Source organism: Chlamydotis macqueenii, chromosome 21 (assembly GCF_036417535.1).
Source record: "Chlamydotis macqueenii isolate bChlMac1 chromosome 21, bChlMac1.mat, whole genome shotgun sequence".
In the NCBI taxonomy this organism is placed as follows: Eukaryota; Metazoa; Chordata; class Aves; order Otidiformes; family Otididae; genus Chlamydotis; species Chlamydotis macqueenii.
Window position 1 is genome coordinate 6,304,536 of NC_141576.1, and position 18,361 is coordinate 6,322,896.

An 18,361-nucleotide genomic window follows, 5' to 3' on the forward strand; every position below is an offset into this window, starting at 1 on the left:
GCACAAAGCAGATGTTCCCCGCCCTCGCCCAAACCTCGGCCCCTCGGCTTCCTGCTCGCTCTCCCAGATCGGCCCCAGCTGCTTCCCCGCCTCTTGCGGGGGCCGGGGCGGCCCGGGAGGAGGAGCCGCCGCCCTCCCCGCTTCCTCCGCCCGTCCCCGCCGGGCGAGTCTGGTGCGTGGCACAGGCTGCGAGCGCTCCGGAGCTTTCTAGAGCCGGGTCCGTCCCGCAGGCAGCGCCGCCGGTCCGTGTCGGCTCCCGGAACGGGATCCGGGCGGGGAAGTCGCCTCCATGGTGCCTCCGGCGGTGCTGCTGCCCTCGCTGGTGCTGGCGCTGCTCGGGGCGGGGGGCGGCTGTGCCTCCCGGCAGGAAGGTAAGGGGAGCGAGGGGGGGTCTGCTCCGGGACGGAGGACGGGGAGCTGGCGGGCAGGCTGGCGGACGGGCGCGTCCGCTGTTGGTGCCACCGCTGGCCTTAGCGTCCCGGTGCAGCTCAGAGGCATTGCCCGGCCCGCGACCAGTGCCCACCGCGGGCTCTGAGCCCCTGGGCGCCATCGAGAGCCTGCTGCTGAGTCCCAGGCAGTGCTCAGGCTGGCGTGGTGTCCTCCGCACATGCTTCTCGAGTGGCTCTGTTACCAGAGAGGCGCCCTGAGCTGTGTGAGATGAGCCTTGGACACCATTTCATCCCAGTAAAGTACTCACAGTCCCTTAGGTTGCATCCCACCTGGGTCAACCCTTCTTGCTTTTGCACTTGAACAGTTAAAGAATTAGGTGACAGAGAATGTTTGATTCCAGACCGGCCATGCTGTGACCTGAGATCCGGGATGCTTCTAAAATAATGTCAGTCTGTGCCCACATCAACAGCTGGCCGATACTCTGAGGAGCAGTCGGTCCAACAGTCGAGGATTAGGGCAGCTACAGGATGTCAGCCAGGCTGACAAAGAGGTTCACTCACTGTCACTCTGCCAAGAAGTTTGTATAATTATTTCTGTCTTCATTAGGGAAGTGGCAATTAAGAGGAGTTTTCTGCTTGTTACTTAGAGTATTTCCCTTCACAGTATGTGATTCTGGTATAATTACCTTTAGTTTATATATTACTTAATAAAAATGCAGTTAATGTGTATCCACGGGAGTCTCGGAAGGGGAGTTCTTTAGCTACAGTGGCATAACTAAAGCAAAATCATTTCAGCATTTAGGATAACTATTAGACAAATACAAGAAATTACTCTGCCTGTGCTATCCTGCCTTCCTTACACACCCCAAATCTTCTGTGGTTTTAGTAAGGTTTTGGAGCCCACAGGTATATAAAAGGGTGCTAAGAGAAGAGAATGAGGTATGTTGGTTAGGAAGAGGAATTTGGCATTAACTGCTTTCTGGACCTGTCACTTCTGGCATGGCTGGAAGAAAAAATGCCTTACCTTTTCTGTGCCTCAGCTTCCCTAGAGTAATATGAGAATAATTACACCTATGTTCTTGTATTTTCATTTAGATCTCTGCAAAAGCTCTAAGCATAGTTACGTGTAGTTAATTCAATCTTTTTAAAAAGATTTCCATAAACGTAAATTTAATACAGTGATTATATTATCAACTATTAAATTGTGCAGTGATTTTTTTTTTCTAGTTGATCTCTGTATTAATGGTGTTTTCTTGGACACTATCTTAACAGGAAGTAGCACAGTAAGATTTCTCAAAGCACAGCCTAGGGATAAATTCATTCCTTGTCCTAAAACGCAGCTGCAGCTGTGTTTTCCCTGTAGAGCCAGGGCAGAAGTAAATAACTCCAGAATTTTTTTTTTTTACTGAACTCATCTTGTCACTGATTTTTACTCTTTGTAAAAACTCAGAAGTCTACCCGATCATTTCACTGTGATGTCGCTATCAGAGTCTCTATTCCAGTGCTTTGTCCCTAGAGGATCCTTTTCATTTATTGTGCTCAAAAACCCTCACAGAAGTGGTAAACGTCCCCTGTTATCATTCTACAGATGGAAGAACAGAGGGATTGGCTCCTTGCTGCACAGCAGAACTAGCAGTACAGTCCAGCTCCCTTGGTTCCTAGGCCAGTGCTTGCTTTGTTGACCACACTGTGTTCATATTTTGCAGCCATACCTTTGTTAGAGGTATTTGTATGATTTCTAATCGTCAGCATGGCCCAAGGAGTCTCTGGGCCCAGGAGGCCCAGCTTAACAGGGTAGGCTACCATTTCTACGTATGAAAAGTAACTGTAACATGGAAAATAGGGAAGCATAAATCTGCTTTTGGAGATTTTAAAATGCCTGCATGTGATACTGAAGTTAGAAAGGTTTACTGCCCTGTCTCTGGAAATACCTATCATCAGCCACACCAGTGTTCAGCAAAATCTTTGGGAAAGAGAAAAAAGGGTTAAAGGAGAAGGAGTGGAGGCAGCATAGCTCAGCACAAGCTTCTAGAATTGGACTGCAGGAATGTCTCTTGGGATGGAAAGCTCTCGCTACTGCAGAGATTTCTCAGGACACAAACTGAGCCTAATGTCTCTCGGAGTCCTGTCTCCACAAACTAGTAATGAGAAGGGAATCTGTAGCTTGGAATTCTGCTGGGGAGAATAATTGTCTCTGTGCTGGCTTTTCAGTGCTCCAGTGAGTTCACATGCTCCACGGTGAAATCTTTTCTGTCTTAGAAATGGGACACCGCTTCCTGTTCAGAAGGAAGGCTGTGTGAGCCTTTAGCTCTTGCATCTTGTCCAGGAAACTTCTGGCTATAAGATCATAAACAGTTTATTGCTTTATTGGGGTGGCAGCATGAAAACGAATTTGTGATTTATTAAATGTGAGATGCCTGAGAATTCAGGCTGAAATAATTGCATAGCAGTTAGGCTCTTTTCTTTCTTTCCTTCTTTTACCATTATCATTTGCTTTCTCCTCTCTTTTCAGGTACTAGAATTTAATGTTTGTCTTTACATTCCTCTCTGGCAGGCCCACATTTGCCCTCCTCTTCACTGGCAGCATGATCTTCCCCTTCTCAGAAACCATCAGCTCAGCGCTATCTAGTAATGCTGACGTGGTTTTCTGCATGCCATCGTATGGCTAGAAGCTTTAATGGCTTTAACATATTCCCTGGGGAGATACATATTTTACTCATGTGTTTGCACCCTCTGACTGGACAGGACACAAGTGCTGGAGGAGCCTGATTTGGAATGCACTTCATACATCTAAACATCTGCCTTTAAAAACTGCACAAATGCAGGATTCATATTATTTTATTTGTCACTCCCTTTGTCTGTCTGCCTTAGAGCTGACCTTTTATTGGCTGTTCTCAATCTCGCCTCTCTTTTTATTCTGATGCAGGTAAACGATTTTAGGGATTTCCTTGGGAACATCCTCTTTCTTCCTAACTTGGAGTCTTACCCTTATTTTTCACTTTTGCTGCCTTTGTCAGGTCTATCTAGGACTCCCGCTCCTCGATCCTTCCTCTCTAAGATCAGACAGAATATCAGTTTGGGTACACTAGGAAGATGCATCTGGTACATCCATTGAAAAAAAAATCATTGTTCCAAAAGAAGCCTGCTCAAGCCAAGAAAATGTGCTTTCAATTTTTCCTGGTATTTTCTGATGTTAAAATCGGATGGCCAGGATTCACATTCAAGCACTGTTGCCAGAGCCTATACAAATTCCTACTTAAGCAAAAGTATTCAGATGAAGTACAGCATTTATTCATTACAATGAAGAAACCAGAGCTTCCACATAAAAATCATATTCCAGTGCTGCTATAGAGAAACTTCTGAAATAGAACTTCAGGATTTAGCTTTGTCATTTTTAAGAGACTGAAATTAAAAGCAAATTTGGGAGGAGAATGTAAATGAAAGTTATGGCAGAATTAAGTTCACATTGTGTATGTATGAAAACGTTGGGAAAACACCTCAGGAATGCAGTAAAAAATTGGAGCAGCCACAGAGAGGCAATAATAACATTCAGCCTAACTTTGGTCTACCCTACACCCAGTCAACGCTGAGTGACAAAAAAGCAGCTGCGTGGGGAACAGGAAGCCAGTTGCACTACATGAATGACTTCCAAATGGGCATTTTGTAGTAGTTCTATTTTTTATCTTCAAGTTTATTTTCCTTCATACTCTGTGAGAGAAGAGAATTCTAGCTTTCAGTAGCAGGACAAAAAAAAAAACCCATTTAATACTTTGTATTTTCTTTTTCTAGCTTGTAACTCAGGCAATGAAATTGTATCTTTAAATAATCTCCCATTTTATACCCAGGACCAAGTTCTAATCTCTGCTGCAAAGGAACAGTCTTGCTTTTGCTGCAATTAATTTTGGATTCTTCAATCAAACACTGAAATTTGAGACACCTTTGCCATGCTCTGTCCCCTGTGATAGTTCCTCCAGTAAAACACTGGCTATGTGGATGCTTTCTTTTTTCTCCCCTACAAATCTTTGATGAGTTAGTACCAAGAAAAATCCAGGCAGCAAATAAGTGTGATTTGAAGCTGGCTTTCTTCCTGAGGTTGAAGCTTTGTGGGCACTATAGTGCTTAACATTGTACAGTGTAGAGAGAGTTGGGTGAGGTGTAAGCAAACTGTTTTCTTTTCGGCATGTTATGGTAGCTCCACAGCTAGACTACTTCCCTTACTTGATTTAAAATTAACCTAGACATCTGTCAATGTTGTGTCGAACAGATTTGTGTCCATGAACAGCACTAACTGTACAAAAGTTGGGACTCCTGGATTCTATTGCTGGATCTGTGATCAGCTTAAAGAAAGTACTGGAAAAGTCACTTTCCTTCTCAGTGGTTGGATTTTGACTTCCCTTTGACAAATCTGTCAAGTGCCTTTAAGAATACTGGTCCCTGCCTTGGCTCAGTATCTGATAGTAGAGCCTCTTTGTTAGGTATGGAAGAGCTGGTTGTGAAAACAACGCAAGTTAAACGTGTCTCTTGTGCTTTCTCCTGTATGCAGAAAACCTGCTGGTTCTTACTGTTGCCACCAAGCAGACTGAGGGATTCCAGCGCTTTAGAAGATCGGCCCAGTTCTTCAACTACAAAGTCCAGGTGATGGGTAGTAGCCTCGCTGGTGGTTGGTCAAAGGGAATTTTGAAGTGTGGAATGGATAAGATTTGGCTACAAAGTGATTGAGGACAAGAGAGGACACGTCTACTGAGCTGGCTGAAAAATACTGTGACTGGGGCATTTCTGCAGCTGTCTCTTGTTCCATCCTGAGTGTTGGAGTGAGATGAGATCCTCCTCAAGGGAGCCTTCCGGCACTTTTCCATTGCAATGTCAAAACACAGAGTACAGAGTGTGCTCCCGTCCCTGTGGCTGAGAGTGGTTTGTCACTGTGCTACGTGTTACTCTGTCCATCCCGGATAAGGGTTCAAAGACTGGCGTATATACCTAGTCTGTCTGTCCAAATGCTTGGGTTTTTTTTTGTTGTCATTTGCACTGGGAGTTATCAGCACTAGTAAGGTGGTCAGTTCTGGTCCTTTACTGTGAGTCTTGCTGGGAAAGTGACCTGTTCAGTGGACTCTGTGCCTGTCATTCTTTAGGTGCTGGGACAGGATGAGGAATGGCAGGGTGGAGATGACAAGAAGCCAGCAGGAGGGGGGCAGAAGGTCCGTCTCGTGAAATCAGCTTTGAAGCAGTATGCGGATAAGGAAGATTTGATCATCCTTTTTGTAGAAAGGTAATGGGTTGGAAAGTATTTGACATGAACTGAGTCCTAAGGCTGTTTGAACAGGTTCTTACTCAGAATAAATTAACTGTGAAGTAGATTGCTTTTGGAAGGTGTGTCCAGACCTCCTTCATTTTTGTTTTTCCCCCTGAATCCTCTGCGGTTGCCTGAGAGTTGCTCAGAGCTGCATCCGTGGCAGCCGGGAAGGTCTGATCAGAATCGACTGATTCCAACTCTTGCATAAAGTGGACAGAGTGATACCTGTTTCTGCCAGGGTGGAATTTGGCTGCCTTTATCTGCAGAGAATGAATGAGCAGACAATTTCTGTAGATCTGGGCAGGCCTTTCTTACCAGAATTATTTGTTTTATAAGGTGAAGCAGACTGCCACACAATCCTGAGAGCCAAGAATCAGTCTGCCAGAGAAATGTGAAGAGCAAAACCAACAATTTGGAGCTTCAGTTTCTTTTCATATGCCCAGCAACTGAAAAGGGCTGGGATCCCTGTATCTGTCTCTAACTCACATGTCAGGGAGATCATCTTTTGCAGTTCTGAGTGTCTACATGTGTTTAGAAAAGTTGGAAATGATTAATATCTGGAGTGAACAACTTTTTAACTCACCAAAATGAGTTTTAAGTATGCAAATCCTCTTGCAGAAAATGCAAGTCTCCTTCTGAGAGTGTCGCCTGGGAATTAGTCAGCTCTACCCAGTACTGAAGAGATAGCAGCTGGAGTGCAGCATCCAGTGACCAGTGTCTGGTGTGGATTCCTCCTGAAGATTTGCAGGGAGCTCAGTGGAGAGTGGCAGGATGCCAAAAGATGTAAAAAGCATGAGCTATGGGTTCATTTAATCTAGAAAGGAATGACAGAGTAATTCTTCTTCCAATAAGTAAAATGTTGTTCCAAACAGTGAGGGCACCAGGGCTTTACAGCTCCACATGGGGAAAAGCAAGAAGAGATCAGCATGTTTTGCAGCTTGGAAGATTTATTTTTGTAATCAATGAAAACTTTGTAAAAATAAGAATGCGTGTAAGTTGCCCTAAGGCAGTGTGGAGTCTTCCGTAGTAGAAAGTAACATCTTCCACTCTATGAATAAGATTGCCCTTTAATTAGCTATAATTATGACTAAAATGTACTACTGTGAAGCAGAACTAGAACAAAAGGAGTCCTAAAGAATTAGTTGTTTCTAGGAATTTTTTACGCTGACATGTTTTTCTGACTCCATCCTTTTCTGTCCCTTTCTTGTCTGTCTTTTACTCTAGCTATGATGTACTCTTTGCTTCGGGCCCCGCAGAACTGCTGAAGAAGTTCAAACAAGCCAAGAGCAAGGTGGTCTTCTCAGCAGAGAACTACATCTATCCTGACAGAAAGTTGGAAGCCAAGTACCCTCAGGTGCGAGATGGAAAGCGCTTCCTGGGGTCTGGAGGTAAGATGCAGAACCTTTTTACAGCTGAGAACCTCTCTCAGCTTTTTCCTCTTATTAGGAGGAGGAGAAGTAGCAAGGGACCAGGTGTGGAAAGCTTCTTTATAGAAGATGGTGCAAACTGAAGCCCTGTGCATAACTAGCTAGAATGGAAAGACTAACAATGCTCCTGTTGTTTACCTGCAGGAGAGGACCTAGCTATGAATTGCCTGTAGAGGATAGGAGCCTGCTCCCTATCCCTTCTCCCTTTTCAGTGAGACTTGTCATTCAGGGCGTGGGTATCTAAGCTTTTCCGATGTGAAGATGACAGGTTTGATCCTGGTATCACTCCATGTTGGGAAGAGCCGTCTATACATGCCTTTGCTGAAGGCTGGTGTATCTCTCTGCAGCAGCATAGGGTGGAATGAGACTGTGTGTGAAAGAAGTGCAGGTATGTATACAGGAGTGTTTTGGTTGTCTGAGTTGAAACACCTCTTCGTACTTATTCCCACAGGCTTCATAGGTTATGCTCCAAACCTGAAGAAGCTTGTGGAGGAGTGGAAAGGACAGGACGATGACAGTGACCAGCTCTTCTATACAAATGTCTTCCTGGATCCAGAAAAAAGAGTAGGTGTAGCTAGATTTTGGGATTAGGAGGAGTTATCTGAGCAGCATTGCTGTTAACCCTCTGTGCAGTATCCCTGTTGACAGTAAAAGAAGTTAATCACGTACATGTTGACTCTTAATTACTGCTCTGGCATCCTTACATGGAAAAGGCCAGTAATATCTCTAGTCACTCATTTCCCTTCTGAAAATTTGCATTCTCCCGCTACCACCTGTTCTGTTATTAGCAGTTTTTATAGTTTTTATCTTTGAGCTTAAAATGGGAACGGGAAGATAGATGCCTTAAAAGAAGTCTTACTGGAAACTCATACCAGTATCTCTATGTGCTGATGTTTAAAGCTACTGAGTGGCAGAACTAACCAGCCTGCTCCCAGGGGATGTGAAAGCCAGAATTTAAGTGAGTATCTTCCCTGCAGAGTGCAGTGCTGACGTAGAGATATCCAGCCTAGCACTACAGCACATTGTAAGTGAAGGCGAACAAGGCCTCAGCAGATTTGAGGTGACGAAAGGGACAAAGGTTCACAGCCTTGTAGCCACTGTTGTGCCACAGGACAGGGACCGTAGGCATCACCATGGGTAGCCCTGCTGGAACAAAGATGCTGCCACTGCCTTCAGCAAACACCTCCAGATCCCAGCCAACAAAATCTGTGTCAGCCTGTGTAGCGTGCCACGTAACATCATACAGAAGCCTGGAATGGACCCTGGAAGCATCATCGCCATTCCAGCACCATGTGGTGTACTGAACAAATCATCCAGCCCACAGGGTGATTCTGCTTCTGTTGTCCTTGCCCAGTTCTGCATTACGCAGTGCAGTCTGTCCCTGAAGGACACCACAAATGCACGGGAACTGAGAAGTCAAACTGTAACAGTAAAGTCAAGAGGAAACATTAGAAATAGGGAACTGCTTTCGGACTGATTAGAAAAGGAGTTGCGCTTTTTTACCAGCAGGACCGGTAAAAAATTCAGAACAGCTGCACTTTTTTACTTCTGCAAATCTGGACACGGCCTGTGATATTTTAACATGAACAGTTCCTTTAATGTTCTCATCTGCAGTTCTGGCCCAGGGCCACACAAAGGCTGAGTAATTCCACTGACTTGGCATTCAGACAGCGGATGTTAGCACCCTGCTGTCCTTGCCAGTAATCAGTCTTTAATAGATGCCTGAAGGGACACTGAACTCTGTTAAGTCAGAGCTGGATTTTAGTCTGACAGAAATCCAGTCAGAGTGTGACTTGCAGCAGGGGATAAAAACAAAGATTGCACACGCTGGCCTTGCACCCTTGCTGTGTTCTGGTTTGACACCAGTACCTGGGGCAACACTTGAGGTAACGCTTGCCCTGTGGATAGATGGTGAGAAACTGTCTTCACAGCAGATGTTCGTGCTGTCTTGGCATTCCTGTGTATTATACGTTGGTTTCATATGAGTGTGCTGCAAGTGCACTTCATTAATATGCCGCATATTATTATTGACACACCCACAGCAGCTTTGAAATGTTTACTTGTTTTAGAAAATGGCAAATTGTCCCACATTCAAGTGAAAATGAGGATTAGCTGGGAGTGTTTTATGCTTCAGAGCTTGGAGAGTATGGAAATGATTATAGGAATGTGATATATCTTCGCTCAGCATACTCTCTCTCATGTAAAGAATGGATGCCCAGCTGTGTTCTAATTAAGGTTATTTATCTCATTCTTTTAAAGGAAAGTATCAACATCAGTCTAGACCAAAGAAGCCGGATCTTCCAAAACCTAAATGGAGCATTAGGTGAGATGGAAGAAGGAAGCTCATTTCTCCTTAGAATGCAACTGCATGTTGACACCAGAAATAAAGTTGTGGCTGAAGGGATTAAATTTCAGGAATTCCTGTTCCTGTAGAATAAGCTTCAGTAAAAAGCCTCTGCCAGAGTTCTGGGATTTATTTGCAATTCCACTGCAACCAACTAGGTTCTTGTTGCAATTCCCTCTTCACTTTAGGGAATGCAGGTCAGGTTTTCCATCTTACATCTTCTTGCCGCTTTGATCTCCAAGCATGTCGGATTGCGTTAGCCTTGGGGTTTGAAACTGGGAGGGGCTTGCAGTGCAAGTAATAACACACAACCCTGCCTAGGGCTTGCCTGTCTTTCCGCTTCAGAACTGTGTCTGGAATGCTACAGAAGGTGAGATGCAGCCAGACGCTGCTGTGAGCACTCACTGACCATTATCAGGCTTCTGACCTGACCTGTTGATTGATTTTGCTAGTCCTGGCAAAAGTGATTATTCACTTACTCTCCTGACTCTACTGCCAAATGTTTTCAGTTTAGAGTCTTGCACCACTCCATCTTTATTCCAGTCAGCTAAAAATTATAACAGCAGTGTAGTTTTTGGCTCCTGTGCGCATTATAACAGTGACGGACTGGAGCGTGGATCTGTTCTAGTTTGTTTTCCAAAGGATTTTGTGTAGTTGTGTTGAGGAGACATCTTGGATGATCTCTGCCAGGAGGGTGGACTTTTCTCTGGAGTGAAAAAGAGAGACAGCAAGTGCATGCAATGCTTAGGTGAGAAGGGCCTGAGTCCTCCCTGGCCATTAACAGCTATTCCTCACAGCACAATTTGTCAATGCTGGTTTTGAAAGACTGTTTCATTGTGGCTTCTGCCAATTCCCAGTAGAAGGCCTATTTGTCAGCCCAGCAAGCTGTACTCTTTGTCCGACTTCCTGGCCATCCTCCTGTTACCTCGTGGGAACATTCCGAACATTTTTTTCTCCTTTCTGGATGCGACCTGTAGCCCTTAAACTACTTGTGCATGGTTATCTATGTCCATGCTTTCATCTTTCAGCAGTTGTTCAGTAGAAATTAGGCATTGTGTTGCTAATTATTAGTAAAAGCCTTCCTCTGATAACATAACAATGTCATTTCCAGATGAGGTAGTTCTGAAGTTTGAAAACTCACGTGTGAGAGTAAGAAACTTGTTATATGACACCCTGCCTGTGGTGATTCATGGAAATGGACCCACCAAGGTAAGTGAGCGTCCTGAGGGAAAGATTTGATACGTATTTGTTGCAGTGTGACCCTTTAGGCTCAAGTGTATCAAGTTACTGTCTTTCTGTATACTGATTTTCCCTGTGTATATTTACATTTGAGAAATAATAAGTGGTCCAGGCCCATAGCAGCAAGATGGATCTGGTTCAAAGATTAGTGTGTAATTAGACCCTGGGGCTGTCATGCTTTTTAAATTCTTTAGTCCAAGAAGAAGGTAAATGAAGTTCTGATGAAACATGATCTTACACTGGGGGTGGCTACAAAGAAACTCCCCTGCCCTGTAATGCATAACATGGCGAATTGCCTTTTGCAGCTGCAGTTGAACTACCTGGGAAACTATATTCCTCAAATATGGACATATGAGACTGGCTGCACTGTGTGTGATGAAGGTCTGCGAAGCCTCACAGGGTTTAAGGTAAGGCTGATGTCTAGTCAAAGCTCTCAAGACAAGTCATTGTAAGACAATGGGATCTTATATGTCTGATGACCTGGGTCACCACTTCTTTTCTCACTGAATGCAGGATGAGGCATTGCCAATGATTCTGATTGGCATTTTCATCGAGCAGCCCACCCCATTCCTCTCCCAGTTTTTCTTGCGGCTTCTTAACCTTCATTACCCGAAGCATCGAATCCAACTCTTCATTCACAACCATGTAAGTAAAGTTGGCCTGTGATGGTCTTTGCAAATGCAGGGAAAATGTATGCCTCGTCCTGTACTCTAGGCACTTTTGCAACCTTTGACTAGACTTCTAGGCTCTGTAATCCCAGTACTTATCTGAAATGGCACCTATAAGATAGGTCCATCCAGCTGTAAAGATCTGGAAATGGGAAGAGCTGTTGCTCGTCTGTTTTGGCATTTTCAAGAGCAGGAGGCTGAGCAGCCTGGGATGAGCCCATCTCATCTGTTTTTCGTTACTTTTCTTTCGGCGTAGGAGCAACATCACTTGATGCAGGTGGACTCTTTTGTTAAAGAGCATGGCAAAGAATATCTCGCCGTTAAAGTGATTGGACCAGATGACGAGGTGGAGAATGCTGAGGCGCGTAACTTGGCCATGTGAGTGAAGAGGCCGTACGTGATGGCTAGCAGAGTCAGCCCGTGTCCAAACTAAGGCAATCCAGTTTCTCTGAGTATCATCACTATTGAGTGGATGTTTCTCTTTTTTTCAGTCACCCTCTTCTTTCAATTTTCCTAGCATTAACTTCCCATGCCTATAATATATAGGAAAAAAATGAGCCCAAATACCAGCTCCATTTCTCCAGTTTCAGAAACCAAGTTCTTACTGTTCCTTTGCTCTGTTAGAAGGACAGCCCTCTACCTCCTAGCCTCATCAAGCAGTCTACGTGCCCAGTCACAGACCACAAAGAGTATGCCCCTGTATCTCTGAAGAGAAGGAGTGTAGTAGTAGAACTAAGAGCTAGTGGCAAAGTTTCTTCCTGTCTGTGATCAGGAGGTGTGAGTTTGAGGTCAGGTCTGGATTTGCGCCAGCCATAAATGGAAACCTCTTCAATTTGTGCTGGGGAAAAAATTTGCTAAATGTTGATTTTGGCTGTGTCTCAGTGTGTGCTGTTGGATACTAAATCTGATGTGCTTGTACTGTGCTAGCCTTCTGCGTTGTTAAGTTAAACCGAACTTTTCTGAGCACCCAGAAGACAACCTTTAGTCTACAAGGTGCGGAAATTTCTGGTGTTTTGTCCCTTGTCTTGCTCTGTTCTAGGAGGATTTTGACATGACTTTTCTTGTTCTCTGGCTATAGGGATTTGTGCAGAAAGGATCCTGACTGTGACTATTACTTTAGCCTGGATGCTGAGATAGTTCTGAAGAACACAGAGACTCTAAGGATCCTGATTGAACAGAACAAGTGAGTTCTTTGGTTTGAGCAATCCTTACCAGTCATCTTTCATATGAGACAAACAGTGAGCTCTTTTATCACTGAGATGCATAAGGCATGAGGAGAACTGTGTCAGACATGGAACGCCTCTGATTGGGTCTTTTTTTACTGTAGTTGTAATCTTTGGATTTTAGGCAGTGGGTGTATTTACATCCTTAGTTTTGTCTTTATGTAGTCACTAGAACAAATAAGATTCTAAGAGACCTGCTGCAGGGTGCAGTTAGATAGGAGATTGTGACCATATTTCCCCTTTCTTATGTGAAATTTTATTCCAACAGAGTTAACAGAAGCAGCAACTCTGTAAGTGAGGGAGAATCCAACTTTTACAGTCCTGTGGTTTGTAAATATTTTCCTTTTCTTCCTGTGGTAACATCCTGTCCTTCAATTCCTGTTTCTTTTGTGCTCCCAGGCTGGTGATTGCCCCACTGGTAAGCCGTCATGAGAAGCTGTGGTCAAATTTCTGGGGAGCGCTGAGCCCTGATGGATACTATGCCCGCTCAGAAGATTATGTGGATATTGTTCAAAGGCGGAGGGTGTGAGTATGCAAAGAGAGCTTCTGACTGATATAATCCCTCAAATGTAAAGCTTGCTGCAGCACATTACCGTCAAACTAGCTAATGGCAAAGAACCAGAGAGCCCAACTGTCTTTGTGTATAGAAAAGAAATCTGTACTCCCATTTGGAAGCTGCTCTGCGTTCTCGCCTGAGCAGAAACCATAACATACTTTGGGCAGATTTTCCTGTGACCAGAGTAAGGATTTGAGAGTCCTGACTCTGCTGAAATCACTTCATCTTACTCATGTCAAGTTTTCCCACCTATGGGTTATGATGAGCGTGATCCTTAAAATCCTGTAAAGTAGTGTTTAATCTTTAGCAGATAGTCTTCTTAAAATACCAGGTGTATTTATGGAGCCTTGAATGAAAGATTCACAAAATATAATTATTGGTTCATTAATATTCCTGAGAGGCCCTTTTTTATGCTGTTATGTGTGCGATAAATGCTGGAAATCAGCTTATGCACTTTTGGCTGGTTCCAGTCTTTTGAATCACTGGAAAAAAAAAATGTTGATCTCTCTGGGAAGTGATTCAGGCCATTCATTATGTCCCTAGTGAAAACACACAGTAGCAATTAATTGCTTTCACAGTGGACTAGCATTTGTACAGCTTAAAAGCTCTGGACAATATAAGTGATTTTTCCTGGAATGACAATTCCTGTTGGTGTGGTTTCTCTGTACTGTTCTGAGTTGGCCCATGTAGGCAAGCTTGGCTGATACTGGGGTGCTGCCTGCCATCCCGTCAAGTCCAACCGTTTCTGTCTTAGTGGTACTTCAAGTCTTACTCTCCTACCTCTGTGTTTCAGTGGGCTTTGGAACGTTCCCTACATCAGCAGTGTTTACATGGTTAAAGCCAAGGTTCTGCGATCAGAGCTTGACCGGGGAGATCTCTTCCACAGTGGCAAGCTGGATGCTGACATGGCTTTCTGCCACAACGTTCGGAATCAGGTCAGTTGAGAAGAGAGAGGCTGGCAGGGGAGAACTGCATGCCAGCGTGGAGGTGACAAGTAGTTTCAAGGCATTCAGCTCTGCCAGGGTGTGGGGCAGGATGAACTGGTATTATTCAATACTATGCAGGCTTGGCACAGTGTGGGATTTCTATCTTGCTGTGAAACCACACAGAGCCAGGGACCTCTAAATGTGCCTATTCAGAACTATTCTAGATAAGGTTGACAGGGTAAGAAGGAAGAACCTAATCTCACAACATCTGCTCTACTCTGCTTCCAACCCTGGCTGACAAGAGGCACAGAATTTCTGGCTCTGGCTAAAACCTTTCAAAGTTCCTCATATCCAGGGTGAAAATTAAACCAAAGGCCCACAGGAGACAGAATGAGTAAATGAACAGCTTGGGCAGAGCTATCATCACTGGGGAACTGTCCAGTGCTTACATTTCATAGTGGCTCATAGAAATATGAGGCCTGGAAACAAAGCTTGATTGTTTCCCCTCTGTCCTGCAGGAAGTCTTTATGTACCTAACAAATCGGCATCAGTTTGGACACATACTATCCCTGGAGAATTACCAGACAACTCATCTCCACAATGACCTCTGGCAAATATTCAGCAATCCTGAGGTGAGAGAACCTGGATCTTCAGAGCCTGTGAAATACTGCTGCACGAGTGCCTGGCCTTTCATTGCCTCTTTAGCCAGGCCCCACAGAAATGACCGGTTTGCTATCTTTTAACTGCAGGACTGGAGAGAAAAGTACATCCATGAAAACTACACAGCAGCTCTGAAAGGGAAATTGGTGGAAACGGTAAGAAAACATCGCTCTTATCCATCAGAACAGGAGATTAGCATCAGGACAATGCTTGTGTCATCACTATTGTCATTCTCAGGAATAAGCAGTTCAGCACAACCTCGTAGTCTTTCAAATCAAGACTTGAGAGTATTTTTAGAGCCAAATCATTCTTCTAAAAGTGAATCTCCAGATCTCATAAGTGGAAGTGGAGCACATAAATCAGAAGACAGATTTCTGTCCTCAATATTTTAGTTACTTTCCACTGAAACTGACTCAATCTACAGACAGCTGAGTCTTGTTCCTTTTTGCCTCAAGCACCTGTCCTTGTTTCTGCCGTTCTCACCTATCTACTTTCTGCAGCCCTGCCCAGATGTTTACTGGTTCCCCATATTCACTGACACTGCCTGTGATGAGCTGGTGGAAGAAATGGAACATTATGGCCAGTGGTCCACAGGTGACAACACGGTAAGAAAAAATAGGAGCTTTTTGATTTCTGGGTCCCAGCATTATCCATGGATATTTGGTGGCAGCAGTGCCTCCCGTAAGAAGGCATTAGACAGCGCAGTTAAACGAGGAAACTGTAGGTAATACTCTAATTTAGTTCCCGATTAACTCTGTGATTCTGCCCCTGTTCTTAAATGTGAATTGATTTTTCTGAGTCCTCTTTGGTGTCCTCTGAAGCTACAGTGTTCAGCTCTTCTGATGGTAATATTATTTACCTTAGGTTTTAATTATTGTTTGAATTGAGTTTTCCATCCTGGAAATTCTGATAAATAAGTGTCCTATTTATTTATAGTTACCGGAAATAAGTGCTTCTCATTCCTGAAGTCCATCCTCGTGGGTATTTTCATGATTCTATTTCAGGACAGCAGAATACAAGGAGGATATGAGAACGTCCCAACTATTGACATACACATGAACCAAATTGGCTTTGAAAGAGAATGGTATAAGTTTCTTCTGGACTATATTGCACCCATCACAGAGAAACTGTACCCAGGATACTATACCAAGGTATGTATACCTTAGCATCAAAGCTCGTGGTCAGCTCAGCACCTCCTCCAGTTGCAACTTTGTGAAAAGACTGCTAGAATCCTCTAGCAATGTGTGTACTACTTCCCAGTGTGGAGGAACTGACCCTGGAGTATGACGTAAGTATATGCATCAGGAAATGCACAATTTCCCAGTGACATTCTTCTGTCTTATTGTTTCTTTTTTCTCTTAGCACTGGGATGCAATTTAAATATTACCCCCTGCTCTGCAGCTTAGTAGCCATGAACTGCTATAGCCCTGTAACAGCTGTGCACTTTGTTCTTTTCTCCCGCAGACTCAGTTTGAGCTAGCCTTTGTAGTTCGCTACAAACCTGATGAGCAGCCTTCTTTAATGCCCCATCACGATGCTTCCACCTTTACCATTAACATTGCTTTGAACCGAGTTGGAATAGACTACGAGGTAAGTGTTTGCCAGTGCGTCAAGAATGCAGTACAGGCTCTGAGCAGTCCAAGCAGCTGGAAAGCCTTTCCTCACCCATATCTGGCTTCTTCACACCAAAGATTGCAATTAATGACTGGGCTACGGTAGAAAGAAGATTTTTGAACACATCAGAACACGAGAGATTCCCCAAGCACCTTCTAACACTTCCAGAAGGGCTGCCAGGAGAAGGCAGAGACCCTTTCCCTGACGTGCTCTTACCAAGCTGATGTTTCTCTTGTTTTGTTTCCGTCAGGGAGGAGGCTGCCGGTTCCTGCGCTACAATTGCTCCATTCGAGCTCCACGGAAAGGGTGGACCCTTATGCATCCCGGACGCCTGACCCACTATCATGAAGGTCTTCCAACCACCAAAGGAACCCGTTATATTGCAGTGTCCTTTCTTGACCCCTAGAGTCATGCTTCACAGGAAGGACCTTTCCCTGGCCCTGCTCACTGCTGACCTTGAGTGGAAACAGGGAATGCTACTGAGAGTTTCTAAGGCATTGATCAAAGCTATTTGGATATTGATTTTTAACGGTATTTTAAGACTCCACTACTGGAAGATCTCCCTCTCTCATGCTGCAGGTAATATCTAGGAATATTGCCGTAGAATTTGGGAGGAGATTTTGTGCCTTCATTTTTGAGTCTGCTCCTCATTCGCTGTTTCTTGGAAATGCGATTTACTTGAACCTTCACTGGTTGGCTGGCTTTACAAAAAGACTTGGACTGGAAATCCAGCTTTTTGGAGGCAAGTCACAAGCTCTCTCTCCAAGCAGCTGGAAGCCCATTTTCATCCACAGCATATATGGGACTGGACAATAATTCCTGGATACTATTCCAAATAGAAACCAATCAGGGAGCTGGCTCCAGGAGTCATAACAGTTAAATGTCATACCAGATGAAACTCAGTTATAAGAGCCTGAAGATCATCTGATTCCTTACCTCTTTGCAGTCCTTGGAAGCATATCACAAAGTTCAAAGCAGCAGCAGTGGCAATGTTGGTGTTCCAGTTAGCTAAAGGAAGGTCTGCTAATGATACATTACCTCTGGGATTAGGCTGAAGAAATAAAATATAGCTTCCCTGTCTTACTGCAGCTAAAAGGAGCGTGCATACCCAGACAAATGCAGACCAAATCTAAGAAAGAGGAAATGGAGAACAGCTAGATCAGTTAGGAGGGCTTCACTGCTGAATTGTCTCTGCTCTGTCCCATGTTAGGATTGTCAAAAGCTCTAATCTCTGGATAACGACCCAAAGGCCCCAGTGTCTTTGGTGGCCTCATTCTGGTTCTCAGAGATTGTTTTGAGAATTTTATTTGCTTCTAACTTGAATGGGTTGTCAAAGATCTGTTCTCTGGTACTTAGAGGAAATCATTATTCAGTGTTGCTATTATTTGAGATTCCAAACCAAACCACTCCACTGCAGGCACTGCTCTAGTGGGGTTGAGGCTGATAGAAATGAGTGGTTGGAAAGTGCTGAGAGATTGTGGTGAGCTGGTAGGTATAAAAATCTGTTTAGACTAGGTCCACGATTAGAGAGGGAAAGGGGAGAAAACTTTTCTGCCATTGCCTGCGAGACACCTGCTCTGCTTATCAGACACCGTTATGTGCTGGGTCTGCCAGATGAGTGTGTTTCACAAGCAGTAAATTCACACCATGATTGTCCTTAGGGGAAAAAAAAAAATAAATCTTAGTTCACTCTGTCTCCAGCTTCTTCTGACTCATTGTCAGGTATAGAGTCCCTTCACCTAGGATGGGTCACGTTAAGGCAGGCAGAATAGCTTTAGATGTGTAACTTCTGGCAGGGAACTTTACGCAATTTGAAAGAGACACCTTTTTCAGCTGCTTTCCATCTGCTTTTTAGGTCTGTTTCCAGGCTACACACTAACACATGCCCGAGAGAAAAATCCAGGCAGAGACAATCAGTTTGAGAAATAAACCAATAATAAATCTTCTTAGGTGAAAACCAGAACTATTTGTTACCAAATGAAGGGACACACTAGTCCGGTCGTTGAGATGATGTTGAAAAGCTGT

The 18,361-nt window shown here is 44.2% G+C and overlaps 1 protein-coding gene across 1 annotated transcript; it reads left to right on the top strand.

Annotated features, from left to right (window-relative positions):
- The first annotated feature begins 138 nt into the window (after positions 1 to 138).
- PLOD1 (procollagen-lysine,2-oxoglutarate 5-dioxygenase 1) lies at positions 139 to 18,030 on the top strand. The gene is made up of 19 exons (XM_086764602.1): positions 139 to 371; positions 4,933 to 5,024; positions 5,519 to 5,655; positions 6,904 to 7,067; positions 7,558 to 7,670; positions 9,366 to 9,429; positions 10,562 to 10,659; positions 10,995 to 11,096; positions 11,203 to 11,334; positions 11,614 to 11,735; positions 12,436 to 12,540; positions 12,980 to 13,105; positions 13,930 to 14,071; positions 14,581 to 14,694; positions 14,812 to 14,877; positions 15,223 to 15,327; positions 15,727 to 15,873; positions 16,187 to 16,312; positions 16,587 to 18,030. Exons 1-19 carry the CDS (start codon positions 290 to 292, stop codon positions 16,740 to 16,742), a joined length of 2,193 nt encoding a protein of 730 aa, XP_086620728.1. The 5' UTR covers positions 139 to 289; the 3' UTR covers positions 16,743 to 18,030.
- Positions 18,031 to 18,361: the final 331 nt, after the last annotated feature.

What these genes read in the sequence shown, in the direction of transcription:
- PLOD1 (XM_086764602.1), top strand. Translation starts at nt 290, where the DNA reads ATGGTGCCTCCGGCGGTGCTGCTGCCCTCGCTGGTGCTGGCGCTGCTC. An exon ending in GAAGCCTCACAGGGTTTAAG is followed by an intron (nt 11,097 to 11,202) that starts GTAAGGCTGATG and finishes CACTGAATGCAG; the next exon opens with GATGAGGCATTGCCAATGAT. An exon ending in GCCACAACGTTCGGAATCAG is followed by an intron (nt 14,072 to 14,580) that starts GTCAGTTGAGAA and finishes TCTGTCCTGCAG; the next exon opens with GAAGTCTTTATGTACCTAAC.